Below are 14,290 nucleotides of genomic sequence, written 5' to 3' on the forward strand. Positions count from 1 at the left end.
GTGAAATATAATGAAGAACGACAATGCTAAAAATAAATACCCTAGAATAATATTTTGGAGAGTTACGTGAATTTACATGAAAAGTTTTAATAATAAAATAATTTTTATTAATAAATAAAATAATATAAAATAGTTTATATAAGATGTTTTACACCATTTTCTGCAATTAGGTGCATATGATAAGGTTTCATTGTTAACATTATTAACTAACAAGAACTATTGTATTTTTAATACAATTTTTAATCACATTTTTTATTTCACAAAATAAAATAAAATAAAATAAAATAAATAAATAAATGAAATAAAATAAATGAATGGATAAATAAATAAATGAATAAATAAATAAAATAAAGCTGTCTTAAAGGGTAACACACATAAAAGATCTAGATTTTAAAGATCAAGTGATTTTTAAAGGAAATTCTGAGTATGGTACCCAGGTTTAGTCGTGCTTCGTGCCTTTTAATGTTGCCAAGGGTTACCGTTTCCACGCGAGAACAAGGCCCATTGACGTCACTGGCAGGCTTTGATTGGTGTTTCGCGGTTTCCGGTGGGCAGACGTTCAAGCGCCTGAGAAGAATAAAGAGTTTCTGTTGCCGACGCTGAATAACGGAATAACGGAATCACGCAGAAACCGAGTCGCGTTTCAAAGGCTCGGTAAGGAATAACGTGTCGTGTTTAGTCGCGCAGCACCTGTGATGACCGGTTAATGCTGAAAGAGATGTCATATGTTTATGATTCAGATAAAGATGGCGACGGCTTAGCGGCCTTCTGTTTGACACTAACGGCTTTTAATGTTCAAATATCATTCCGCAAACCACTCTCTAACCTTTTATATGTGATGTGTTTTAATGTAACGTTAGAGGTTTCGAGTGCGTTTTAGATAAAGTCATTGTTTGCTCTGCGTTGTATTTAGACAGTCTAAACTGCGTTTTGATGGATTAAACTAATATTTCATACGCATTATATTTTTGTTATTATTAAGTTCCTTTGGTTTTGTAAAATAGATCTAAATGTATAATCGTGTGCTTAACCTTTATTTTATACATATGTTAGTATTCTGATTGATGTTGTTGAAGTGTAAAAACAGATTTTATGTCAACATAATAATCAGCCTGCAGCATGAAGCAGTTTTTCTGTAAATAATCATAATTAACGTGTATTATGGTTCATGTGGTGGATCAAACCGTCCAGGTTTAATCTCCAGATTATTACTGACATCAATCTCATCTGAAATAATCCTGTTCCTGTCCTCTTGAGGGAATCCAGCTCAGAACATTCAGTCTGTGTTTTCAGTGTATTTATGGTCATGTGCAGACATTGATGATATTTTGATGAATATAAATTTTTTTTGGAAAGTGTTTCTGCATTAATTCTGCACAGGATTGAAGGCAATCATAGCAATAGTCTCTTTTCCCATCATAATAAAGTACGTCACAAATCGACATTTAAAAAAATCCAGAATAACATTATCACGGTTCGAGACGGATGAAGGTTTCTTTAGCACTTTCTGCAGTTAGGTGCATAATATAATTATTTAGTTGGTAACACTTTATTAAAAAAAAGGATTAATTTGTTAACATTAGATCATGTTTGATTAACTAACATGAGCAATATATTTTTACAGCATTTATTAAGTAAATTGTATTCATTTTTAATATAATTTATAATAATACTTAATTTTTAATTCATCTTAAATATTTTTTTACATTCATTGCTGTAAAATGTATTAATGGTGTATTTAACCTTTTGTATTAATGTTGTTTAATAAAAAAAAATGTTCACATTGCATTTACTAATGTTTTTGATAATGTACCGGTATTAGTAAATGTTGAACTAAACACTAATATTAATAAATGCTGTCAAAATTATTTTTCATGTTAACAAATCTTAAAGTGTTATCATTTAATTATGTCTGCCAAGTTAATTTTTATATTAAATATTTCATAAAAAACTACATTTAGATAATTAGTGTTTTCAATTATTTATTTCATAATTTTAGGATTTATTTATTTTTAATAAGTTTTCAAACACTTACTCTCTAATATTACTCTAGCACTTACTCTAGTATTAAACCTCTCAAAAAGAAACTCGACTCGGTTTCATTAGATCAGTATCTTGAGTTGTTTGTATTTCACTGATTGTTATTGTAAGGCGTTGTTTGATGTCTGCACCGCTGCAGGTCAAAGGTCAGATCCAGCATGGCGTCAGGCAACGTGAGCAGCGAGGAGGAGAAGAGTCTGAGGGAATGTGAGCTATATGTGCAGAAGCACAACGTCCAGCAGCTGCTGAAGGACTGCATCGTCCAGCTGTGCACCTCGCGGCCCGACAGACCCATGGCCTTCCTCAGAGAACACTTCGAAAGGCTAGAAAAGGTTTGCACAGAATTCTGACATGAAAATAAAATCAACAGATTAAGGAAACGTTGCTGACTTTACTTTGCATAAAGTACGTTTTCAATAACTAGAGATGAGTTTATTAAACAACATTTGGTCCATGCACAGCCACAGTTATCTTTGTTTTTATATATGTGTGTATATATATATATATATATTTATATTGAAGCATCTTCATGTGCAGGAGGAAGCTAAGCAGCTGTTAAACCAGCAGAAGGCCAGCTCTCGCTCAGACTCTCGTGAAGATGAGGTGTCTCCTCCCATGAACCCGGTGGTGAAGGGCCGCAGACGGAGAGGAGCCATCAGCGCCGAGGTCTACACCGAGGAGGACGCCGCCTCCTATGTCAGGAAGGTCTGTATTTCTCCGAATGACGTCTCATGTGTTGGACTACATTGGTCAATCAGTTGTGTTCTCTGTCTTCTCTGTGAAGGTCATTCCTAAAGACTACAAAACCATGGCTGCTCTCGCCAAAGCCATCGAAAAGAATGTGCTCTTCTCTCATCTGGACGACAATGAAAGAAGGTGACTGACGTCGTGTTTTAGTTCATTTATCACATTATTTCGTATTTTAAGGCAGGACACTACAGGAAAAGCTTTTTTTTGTCCATGCACTGGTCAGTTTTTTACAACGGCGTTTTTGCGCCACGTTGAAAAAAAAATCTAAGATTACGAGATTAAAGTCGTAATATTTTGAGAATAAAGTTAAAATACTTCCAGAATAAAGTCGAAATATTACGAGAATAAAGTCGTAACGTCGAAACATTTCGACTTTACTCTCATAATATTTCGACTTTATTCTCGTAGTATTTAGTGTTGGGCGATATGGTCATTTTTCAAATCGTCATATCATCAGGCCGTGAGATCGACAATACACGATATTATCGTGCATGTGTGGAGCAAGAGAGAGACTCTTTGTTCTTGTCATAGCAGAACTATTTGGTGTTTTAAACCGTGCAGGTGCGCAAGAGAGAGAGCCTATGGAATCACCAATAATCAGAAAAATATACTTTAAAACATACTAACTGATTTAACTAACATTAAATCAGTATAAATACTTTAAAACAGCTAGTTCATACAGTGGGGAAAATAAGTATTTAGTCTGCCACCAATTGTGCAAGTTCTTCCATTTAAAAAGATGAGAGAGGCCTATAATTTTCATCATAGGTACACTTCAACTATGAGAGACAAAATGTAAAAAAAAAAATCCAGAAAATCACATTGTAGGATTTTTAATGAATTTATTTGCAAATTAAGGTGGAAAATAAGTATTTGGTCAATAACGAAAGTTTATCTCAATACTTTGATATATTCCCTTTGTTGGCGATGACAGAGGTCAAACTTTTTCTGTAAGTCTTCAAAAGGTTTTCACACACTGTTGCTGGTATTTTGGCCCATTCTTCCATGCAGATCTCCTCTAGAGCAGTGATGTTTTTGGGCAACACAGACTTTCAACTCCCTCCAAAGATTTTCTATCGGGTTTAAATCTGGAGACTGGCTAGGCCACTCCAGGACCTTGAAATGCTTCTTACGAAGCCACTTCTTCGTTACCCAGGCGGTGTGTTTGGGATCATTGTCATGCTGAAAGACCCAGCCATGTTTCATCTTCATGGCCCTTGCTGATGGAAGGATGTTTCCACTCAAAATCTAATGATACATGGCCCCATTCATTCTTTCCTTTACACGGATCAGTCGTCCAGGTCTATTTGCAGAGAAAACAGCCCCAAAGCATGATGTTTACACCCTCATGCTTCACAGTAGGTATGGTGTTCTTTGGATGCAACTCAACATTCTTTCTCCTCCAAACACGACAAGTTGAGATTTTTTACCAAAAATTTCTATTTTGGTTTCATCTGATCATATGACATTGTCCCAATCCTCTTCTGGATTATCCAAATGCTCTCTAGCAAACTTCAGACATGTACTGGCTTAAGCAGGGGGACACGTCTGGCAATGCAGAATTTGAGTCCCTGGCGGCGCAGTGTGTTACTGATGGTAGCCTTTGTCACTTTGGTCCCAGCTCTCTGCGGGTCATTCACTAGGTACCCCTGTGTGGTTCTGAGATTTTTGCTCACCGTTCCTGTGGTCATTTTGACCCCACGGGGTGAGATCTTGTGTGGAGCCCCAGATCGAGGGAGATTATCATTGGTCTTGTATGTCTTCCATTTCCTAATAATTGCTCCCACAGTTGATTTCTTCACACCAAGCTGCTTACCTATTGCAGATTCAGTCTTCCCAGCCTGGTGCAAGTCTACAATTTTGTTTCTGGTGTCCTTTGACAGCTCTTTGGTCTCGGCCATAGTGGAGTTTGGAGTGTGACTGTTTGAGGTTGTGGACAGGTGTCAGATAACAAGTGGAGGACAGAGGAGCCTCTTAAAGAACTTGTTACAGGTCTGTGAGAGCCAGAAATCTTGCTTGTTTGTATAATATCATTTAGATTATCGACAGAGAAATCTACTTATGTCGATATCTCTGACTATCGTCGATACACGATACTATCGTCTATCGGAACAACCCTAGTAGTATTACAACTTTATTCTCGAAACATTTCAACTTTATTCTCGTAATATTTCGACTTAATTCTCGTACTATTTCGACTTTACTCTCGAAACATTTCGACATAATTAATATTTATCATCGTAATATTTAGACATCATTCTCACAGTATAAAACTTTATTCTAGAAAAATTTCGACTTTACTCTCATAATATTTCGACTTTATTCTCGCAGTATTATGACTTTATTCTCGTAATATTTCAACTTTATTCGCGTAGTATTTTGACTTTATTCTTGTAGTATAACGACTTTATTCTCGTAGTATTTCTACTGTATTCTCGTAATATTTCAACTGTATTCTCGTAATATTTCGACTGTGTTCTCGTACTATTTCGATTGTATTCTCGTAGTATTTTGACTTTATTCTCGTAGTATTTCGACTTTATTCTCGTAGTATTTTGGACTTTATTCTCGTAGTATTTCGACTTTATTCTCGTAGTATTTCGACTTTATTCTAAATATATTTCGACTTTATTCTAAATATATTTCGACTTTATTCTCATAGTATTTCGACTTTATTCTCGTAGTATTTTGGACTTTATTCTAAATATATTTCGACTTTATTCTAAATATATTTCGACTTTATTCTCGTAGTATTAAACTTTATTCTCATAATATTTCGACTTTATTCTCGCAGTATTATGACTTTATTCTCGTAGTATTTTGACTTTATTCTCGTAGTATTTTGACTTTATTCTCGTAGTATTACGACTGTATTCTCGTAATATTTCGACTGTTCTCGTAATATTTCGACTGTTCTCGTAATATTTCGACTATTCTCGTAGTATTAGACTTTATTCTCATAATATTTCGACTTTATTCTCATAGTATTTTGGACTTTATTCTCGTAGTATTTTGAACTTTATTTTCGTAGTATTTCGACTTTATTCTCGTAATATTTCAACTGTATTCTCGTAATATTTTGACTGTATTCTCGTAGTATTTCGACTTTATTCTAAATATATTTCGACTTTATTCTCGTAGTATTAGACTTTATTCTCATAATATTTCGACTATTCTCGTAGTATTACGACTGTATTCTCGTAATATTTCGACTGTGTTCTCGTAATATTTTGACTATTCTCGTAGTATTAGACTTTATTCTCATAATATTTCGACTTTATTCTCATAGTATTTTGGACTTTATTCTCGTAGTATTTTGGACTTTATTCACGTAGTATTTCGACTTTATTCTCGTAGTATTAGACTTTATTCTCATAATATTTCGACTTTATTCTCCTAGTATTACGACTGTATTCTCGTAATATTTCGACTGTGTTCTTGTAATATTTCGACTATTCTCGTAGTATTAGACTTTATTCTCATAGTATTTTGGACTTTATTCTCGTAGTATTTCGACTTTATTCTCGTAGTATTTCGACTTTATTCTCGTAGTATTTCGACTTTATTCTTGTAGTATTAGACTTTATTCTCATAATATTTAGACTTAATTCTCTTAGTGTTTCAACTTCATTCTCGTAGTGTTTCGACTTTATTCTCGCAGTATTACTACTTTATTCTTGTAATATTTCGACTGTATTCTCGTAGTATTTCGACTGTATACTCGTAGTATTTCGACTTTATCCTCGTAATATTTAGACTTTATCCTCGTAATATTTCGACTGTATACTCGTAGTATTTCGACTTTATCCTCGTAATATTTAGACTTTATCCTCGTAATATTCCGACCTCATTCTCGCAGTATTACGACTTTATTCTCGAAACATTTCGACTTTATTCTCAACATTTTGACTTTATTCTCAACATTTCGACTTTATTCTCAACATTTCGACTTTATTCTCAACATTTCGACTTAATTGTCTTAGTATTTCGGCTTCATTCTCGCGGTATTTCGGCTTCATTGTCGTATTATTTCGACTTCATTCTCGTAATATTTCAACTTTATTCTCGCAGTATTACTACTTTCTTTTAATATTTCGACTGTATTCTTGTAATATTTTGACTGTATTCTTGTAATATTTCGACTGTATTCTCGTAGTATTTCGACTTTATTCTCGTAATATTTCGACTTTATTCTCGTAATATTTTGACTTTATCCTCGTAATATTACGACTTTATCCTCGTAATATTTCGACCTCATTCTCGCAGTATTACGACTTTATTCTCGAAACATTTTGACTTTGTTCTCAACATTTCGACTTTATTCTCAACATTTTGACTTTATTCTCAACATTTTGACTTTATTCTCAACATTTTGACTTTATTCTCAACATTTTGACTTTATTCTCAACATTTCGACTTAATTGTCTTAGTATTTCGGCTTCATTCTCGCAGTATTTCGGCTTCATTCTCGTATTATTTCGGCTTCATTCTCGTATTATTTCGACTTTATTCTCGCAGTATTACTACTTTATTCTTTTAATATTTCGACTGTATTCTCGTAGTATTTCGACTTTATTCTCGTAATATTTCGACTTCATTCTCGCAGTATTACTACTTTATTCTTTTAATATTTCGACTGTATTCTTGTAATATTTCGACTGTATTCCGACTTCATTCTCGCAGTATTACTACTTTATTCTTTTAATATTTCGACTGTATTCTTGTAATATTTCGACTGTATTCTCGTAGTATTTCGACTTTATTCTCATAATATTTCGACTATCCTCGTAATATTTCGACTTTATCCTCGTAATATTTCGACTTTATCCTCATAATATTTCGACTTTATCCTCGTAATATTTCGACCTCATTCTTGCAGTATTACGACTTTATTCTCTAAACATTTCGACTTAATTCTCAACATTTCAACTTTATTGTCTTAGTATTTTGGCTTCATTCTCGTAATATTTCGACTTTATTCTCGAAACATTTCGACTTTTATTCTCAAAATATTATGACTTTAATCTTGTAATCTTAGAAAAAAAAATGTTGGGCACTAAAACGTCGCCGTAGTTTTTAGATCCTCTCCCCCAAGACTAGTTTAAAAAAAAGCAAAATACTCTTTTAAGTGTTTATTTTATTGCACGTTATCTATATTTTTTTTTTTTTTTAATTTTTTACTTATGAAACATTTTCATACACCAAACATTATCATTTGGATGATTTTATACAACACTGTATTTACAAAAAAACTGATTTATATCTGATTTATGGAGATATTAAAAGAGAAATCCAAAATCACCTCTGTACATTTTTTTTAATTTATTAGATAATGCTTCATTTGCTTACTTAAACGTAACATTCCAGAAGACGTGTAAATACAAAAAACTTTTAACTCCTAATAAAAATCAATGAACAGGGGAAGTGTGGGGATGTAAAAGACTTCTGTTTTCCCTACAGTGACATATTTGATGCCATGTTTCCAGTTACCTACATCGCAGGAGAGACTGTCATCCAGCAAGGTAGAGCTTTAAAAACACTGATGAGCAATCACACTGACCTGATTTAATCATTGGTTCACCTTCTCGTCTCGTCTCACACTTGCTGCCCAGGTGATGAGGGGGATAACTTCTATGTCATCGATCAGGGTGAAATGGATGTGAGTTATCCTCAACACATCTTCACATAGAAACATTGTTCTGGATGAAGCAGACAGCAGGTCATGAGTGTGTTTCCTCACAGGTGTATGTGAACAGTGAGTGGGCCACCAGCATCGGCGAGGGCGGCAGCTTCGGAGAGCTGGCTCTGATCTACGGCACCCCGAGAGCAGCCACCGTCAGAGCCAAGACCAACGCCAAGCTCTGGGGCATCGACAGAGACAGCTACAGGAGAATACTGATGGTACATGCCCTGTACTCACTCATACACACACACATACACTACACACAATACTCCAAAACATCCATCTGTCCTGTGTTTGATCATAGGGAAGCACACTGAGGAAGAGGAAGATGTACGAGGAGTTCTTGAGCAAAGTCTCTATTTTAGGTAAGTCTGTCTCTATTAGACAATAGACCAGACCCGATGATGCATGATATTGGAGTCACAAGAAGATGATACTTTAACACTATTTTAAAGTCATAAAATGCAAAACAGTGTAAATGCATTTTGAAATGTTTTAACTGATCATCTTGAAATGAATTTCTCTTCAGTTCTTCTTTCTGTGTATGAATTATCATATGCAGTTAAAGCACTGTAAAAGTTTTTCCCCCAGACTTCTCTCTCTTATGATTTCACACGAGTCTCTTCAGACCTTATGACTTCTTTTATTCTGCTTCTAACTTCTTTTAACTCTTTCCCCGTCAGCGATTCTGAAAAAAGGTTCATTTTGTCTTTTGAAATGTCTGATCATTTTCACTAAAATTTCATGTCCGCCTGAATATTTTGAGGGTCAAAGATGAAAAAGGGTTTAAGCATAAAAGCAATAATTTTTTAATTTTGTTTTTCCATAAAAACATCCCACACACTATCCTAGGTTTCGCACATTGCTCAGTGAGAATTTTTTTACTCATTTACAACCTAGTAAAATTATATATGCTCACTTATTCTTGTATATATTTTACTATGTACAGCTCAGAATAAGCATGTTGTCCGAATTTTTACATGACTATAAGTGTTACACTGAATGACAATGGAACATTATTTTAACCATATTTTGACATTTTATTCTTCAAAAAATTGAAACCTTAAATGTAGACACTTGACTTGCATTTAATGTGCTTTCTATGGACTAATTTCTTCTAAAAGCCTCTACTTTTAAACCAAAATATATATTCTAGCTTCAAGCATTCTTTTTTATCAACCCTTGAATGTGGATGAGTTTCATAAAAAAAGAAAAACATTGTATTGCATCGTGAGTTGAGTGAATCGTTCCTCCCTTAACTACAGATGATATCTATCTATCTATCTATATATATAGAGAGAGAGAGCTCTGTGTGTGTAGTTCCCGTATGCTGAGTGTCTGTGCTCGCTGCAGAGTCTCTGGATAAGTGGGAGCGTCTGACTGTGGCTGATGCTCTGGAGCCGGTGCAGTTCGAGGACGGCCAGAAGATCGTGGTTCAGGGAGAACCAGGGGACGAGTTCTTCATCATCCTGGAGGTGCAGTATCCCGTCTGCTGACACTGTGTTGGTGAAAGTGTTGTGTCTTCTGAAGTCCTGCCATCTGTTTCCTCAGGGATGTGCAGCCGTTCTGCAGCGCAGGTCAGAGAATGAGGAGTTTGTAGAGGTCGGCCGGTTAGGACCGTCAGACTACTTCGGTGAGTGGCATTAAACATGATTCAATTCTTAAACGAGAGTTCACCCAAAAATTAAAAAAGTTAATTTTACGGTATAAATCAACTTGCACTTTCCTTGCTCCTCTTTTCATGAGAGTAACTAATTTAGGCTCAAAACAACATTTTTGTATGACCTATCCATATAATGTTAAATATATTGATGCAGCAAGTCTCTGAATATGATCTGTTAGTCAAAACGTATCTCATCAGATAGGATACATTTTAATAAATATAACGGGATGGTTATTAGTTATTCATGAAGCTATATTGAGCAAGTATAGAAAATACTCAAATAAAACTATAAATGACATAGACCTTATAGACCTTCAATATTTATGGGTTGAATGTTTCTCTCACTCTCACTAGTCTAGATAGCTTTGCTGATATTAATAACAGAATATATTAATATAGTAGGTCTCTGAATGTGACCAGCCATCCTAAATGGATACGATACTGTTTATTTATTATAACAGGATGTTTATTAGTTATTAACAAAACTATATTATGGAAGCCTGTGGAACAATATAAATAAAAAAGGTGATTGTGACTTTTTTTTTCGGTCCATAATTCTAATGGAGATCAAAGTCAGAATTACAAGATATAAACTTAGAATTCAGATTTTTTTTTTTTGTTTTTGCGTTTTGCAATTCAGTTATTTTTTTCTCCATAGAAAAATATAATAAAAATGTGGCTACTACTAAAAAAATGTATTTTATTTTTTTTCAAAATTGTTTATATTTCACAATCTCGCGGACTTTGCAATTATCTTTTTTTTTTTTTTTTTTTTTTTTTTTTACAGTGATTGTTTATTGCATGTATAAATAAAACCGTATTTCTTTGCTCTCGCTAGGTGAGATCGCTCTGCTGATGAACCGACCCCGTGCAGCTACCGTGGTCGCCCGCGGCCCGCTCAAATGCGTTAAGCTGGACAGGCCGCGGTTTGAGCGTGTGCTGGGACCATGTTCAGACATCCTCAAACGCAACATCCAACAGTACAACAGCTTCGTGTCGCTCTCCGTCTGAGAGCTTTACCGCAGGGTCCACCTCACCATTTATAGCTTCACGTTTACACGCATTCCCAGACTCACTAGTGCTTCATTAAGTGCTTCCCATGCGACTGTCCCGTCAGCCCAGAGCTTTAACAGCCGCTTCCATCGTCAGACGAAAGGCCAGACAATCAAACGTACGTTCCTCCAATCAAATCACAGCCTTTACTCTGCAGTGTTTTTACCTTTAACTTAAAGCGGTAAATGAAAACGGCATAAATATATTTATATTAGAGTTATTCTAAAAGCGTTAGTTTTATAAGGTGATCTGACTACATATAACAGAGTAAGACAGACGAGTGTTTGGCTGTACTGGTTATATTCTTTAACCTTACTGCCTCATTTCCCTACATGGAGAAAAAGCAGGCAGGAACATGAACATGTATGCTGTTTTATTTCTTCTCATCATTCCAGCACACACTCTCACTCTTTGGGTTTCAGTTGCTTGTAGTAGTAACCAATGAAGCTGTTCCTGTGCAGTATCTAAACGTTTATTATAAGAGAAACTGATTTTTAAATGGATATCTCCTCGAAACCATAGTAGTTTCTGTTCTGTTACGATGCCGGTGCCAAACGTTGGACAGAGCCTCGCGTCTTGACTTGAACTGAGCTTCTAGAGGTGAGCGGGACCGATATTTGACAGCGTGATGAAAATGTAATTTGTGTGTTCCCGCATGTACGCTGCCACCGAATGAGCTTTCAGTCCGAAGTTTCAGTATTTACCTTTTTGTTGTCAGTATATGGCAAGAAATACCAGTTTTATTTTTCAATAAGCTTATTTTTCCACAACAGTGCACAGTGGCATATTTAGACGCATGTCATAATTTCAAGTGTTTCTGTGGCTACTTTTTTAAAAGGAATAGTTCACCCAAAAATTTAAATGGTCCACTCTCATGTCATCCAAGATGTAGATGAGTTTGTTTCTTCATCAGATTTGGGGAGATGTAGCTTTACATCACTTGGATCTTCTACAGTGAATGGGTGCCGTCAGAATGAGTCTAATTGTTTCTTACAAACAAACAGCGTTTCTCTTGTCCAGATGTTAACTGCAGACTGGAGTGGTGTGGATTACTGTGATGTTTTTATCAGCTGTTTGGACTGACGGCACCCATTCACTGCAGAGCATCCATTGATGAGCAAGTGATGCAATGCTACATTTCTCAAAATCTGGTGTAGAAACAAACCCTGAGGATGGGTAAATTTTTGGGAGAATTATTCCTTTAAACTGGCTTGTAGCAGTTTTAATGTCGAAATAAAAGACTGAAACTATTATAAAATGAGATTTTAATGTCTTTGCCGAGGTCTCTGGTTTCTAAAGCTAGAAAACAGTTTGAAAACAGAGGCTCACAAAAACAGTCATAAACCAGAAAATGAAATCCTCTCAGCTTTTAACATCATGAATGACTTCAAAATAACTTTGATACTTTTTTTATATATATATATATAAACTCCACCAGGGGTTCAAGTTAAAATGAACATCAGTGATTTAATATTTACATGTCCATATTCTGTTTTGCTGTTCAACAATCCAGAGTGATCAGTGTTTGATTCTCTTTAGAAAAGGCAATTCTCATTATTGTTCCTTGTTTGAGTTTTTGAGAAGTGCGTATTAAAATGGTGCAACACAACAGTTTTTCAGATTCTTTCAGCTTCATCTTGGCATCTTTGTCACATTTATTAAGGACACCTCCCCTGAAATAATAAGGCCAGAAACTCACACACACACACACACACTTATCTTCACAGCAGTGACGCTTGTATCTGTGTGAATGAATGGACAGAATGACTGATGAATAAACAGATGAATAGAGCTGCTCCTTCAAACCACAACATTTCTGCTGGTTCTGTGCCCTGCTGCTGATATATTGCTGACCACTGATGATGATTTATTTGTCAATGTAACCCAGATGTGTAGTCTGATTTCCAGTGAGTTTTGCGCAGAAAAGAATCTTTTTGGTATACTGTAGATCATCCAAATGGCAGTTTAAGCAATAAAAAGGTTGTTATTGAACCATCAAATGCAGTGGAAGACTTTCTTTCAAAGCAAATGCTCAAATTTCTTACAAGTTGTCATAAATATTCGAGGGGGCAGCGTTCAACAAAAAATAATAAAATCTGACCGATTGGAATTGGATTATTACTTAATACATTATATGCAGTGTGCTTTGTTGTACACATTCAAAAGTTTGTGGTCAGTAAGAGGTTTATTATGTTTTTTTAATAATTACTATTCAGCAAGGATGTATTAAATTGATTAATTAACAATAAAGACATTTTTAATGTTACAAAAGATTTCTATTTTTAATAAATCCTATTCATCAAAGAATCTTGGAAAACAAATGTTTTACGATTTCCACAAAAATATGAACTCCTTGCAACACTGATAATAATCAGAAATGTTTTCTGAGCAGCAAATTAACATATTAGAATGATTTCTGAAGGATCGTGCTGTGATGACCATACTGCAGATATAGTTCTGTAGAATTATAATTTCAGATATCCTTGGTTTGTATGCTGTGTGGCATTTGCCGAATCATTTCTCATCCAACAGATGGGACTGAATTAACAGAATTTTAATGTTGCATGTCATGTTCTTAGACAAGTCATGACTGCTTGAGTGCTACAATCAATCGTGTTTTCATTATTATAAGTTTTACACACGTCACACAAGGCTTTCTGTCCGCTGGCAGTCAGGACTGAATCAAAAAGTATGCAAACATTTTTGTCATGTTGAGCCAATGTGAGAATGTGACAAACAGCCATGAATAATTATGACCAATTTGATTTGCCGTTTTTTTTTCCATGTTTATCCACCACCACCAATTCCGAAATTAACTTTTTGAGCATTTGATCAGCATTTGGTAAACCCAAATTGATTTCTGATAGCTGAGAGACTAATGATGACGGATTTAAGCTAGCTTTAACTTGCAATAGCGTGGTGAACCACAAGTTGCAACAACGCTTAAAAACTTCAAATGATTTGGTTTGTTTCATTTTCAAAGATTCCACTTGACAGCCTGTGAAGTGCAACCAGATGAGACAGCTGAGAATTACACGCTTGCGATCCGTCTGGACATCTGTCTCGCAACCTACCGCAGAGTTTCTCTGGTGATGTGGCCT

General features: G+C 35.1%; 2 protein-coding genes across 2 annotated transcripts in view; one reads left to right on the plus strand and one right to left on the minus strand.

Annotated features, from left to right (window-relative positions):
• The first annotated feature begins 496 nt into the window (after nucleotides 1–496).
• Nucleotides 497–11,789, plus strand: prkar1ab (protein kinase, cAMP-dependent, regulatory, type I, alpha (tissue specific extinguisher 1) b). The gene is made up of 11 exons (XM_059530390.1): nucleotides 497–654; nucleotides 2,180–2,372; nucleotides 2,578–2,745; nucleotides 2,825–2,916; nucleotides 8,251–8,312; nucleotides 8,403–8,449; nucleotides 8,533–8,691; nucleotides 8,778–8,838; nucleotides 9,827–9,948; nucleotides 10,025–10,106; nucleotides 10,975–11,789. The coding sequence occupies exons 2-11, from the start codon at nucleotides 2,199–2,201 to the stop codon at nucleotides 11,145–11,147; spliced, it is 1,140 nt and encodes a 379-aa protein (XP_059386373.1). The 5' UTR covers nucleotides 497–654; nucleotides 2,180–2,198; the 3' UTR covers nucleotides 11,148–11,789.
• The window catches only part of gngt2b (guanine nucleotide binding protein (G protein), gamma transducing activity polypeptide 2b), a 198,419-nt gene continuing 193,293 nt past the window's right edge, over nucleotides 9,165–14,290 (minus strand). The window contains exon 4 of the mRNA XM_059530392.1: nucleotides 9,165–9,175. The gene's annotated coding sequence lies outside the window, so the exon portion shown is untranslated. The remainder of the gene's footprint in view (nucleotides 9,176–14,290) is intronic.

The sequence above is a fragment of the Carassius carassius genome, chromosome 39, assembly GCF_963082965.1.
Source record: "Carassius carassius chromosome 39, fCarCar2.1, whole genome shotgun sequence".
NCBI lineage: Eukaryota > Metazoa > Chordata > Actinopteri > Cypriniformes > Cyprinidae > Carassius > Carassius carassius.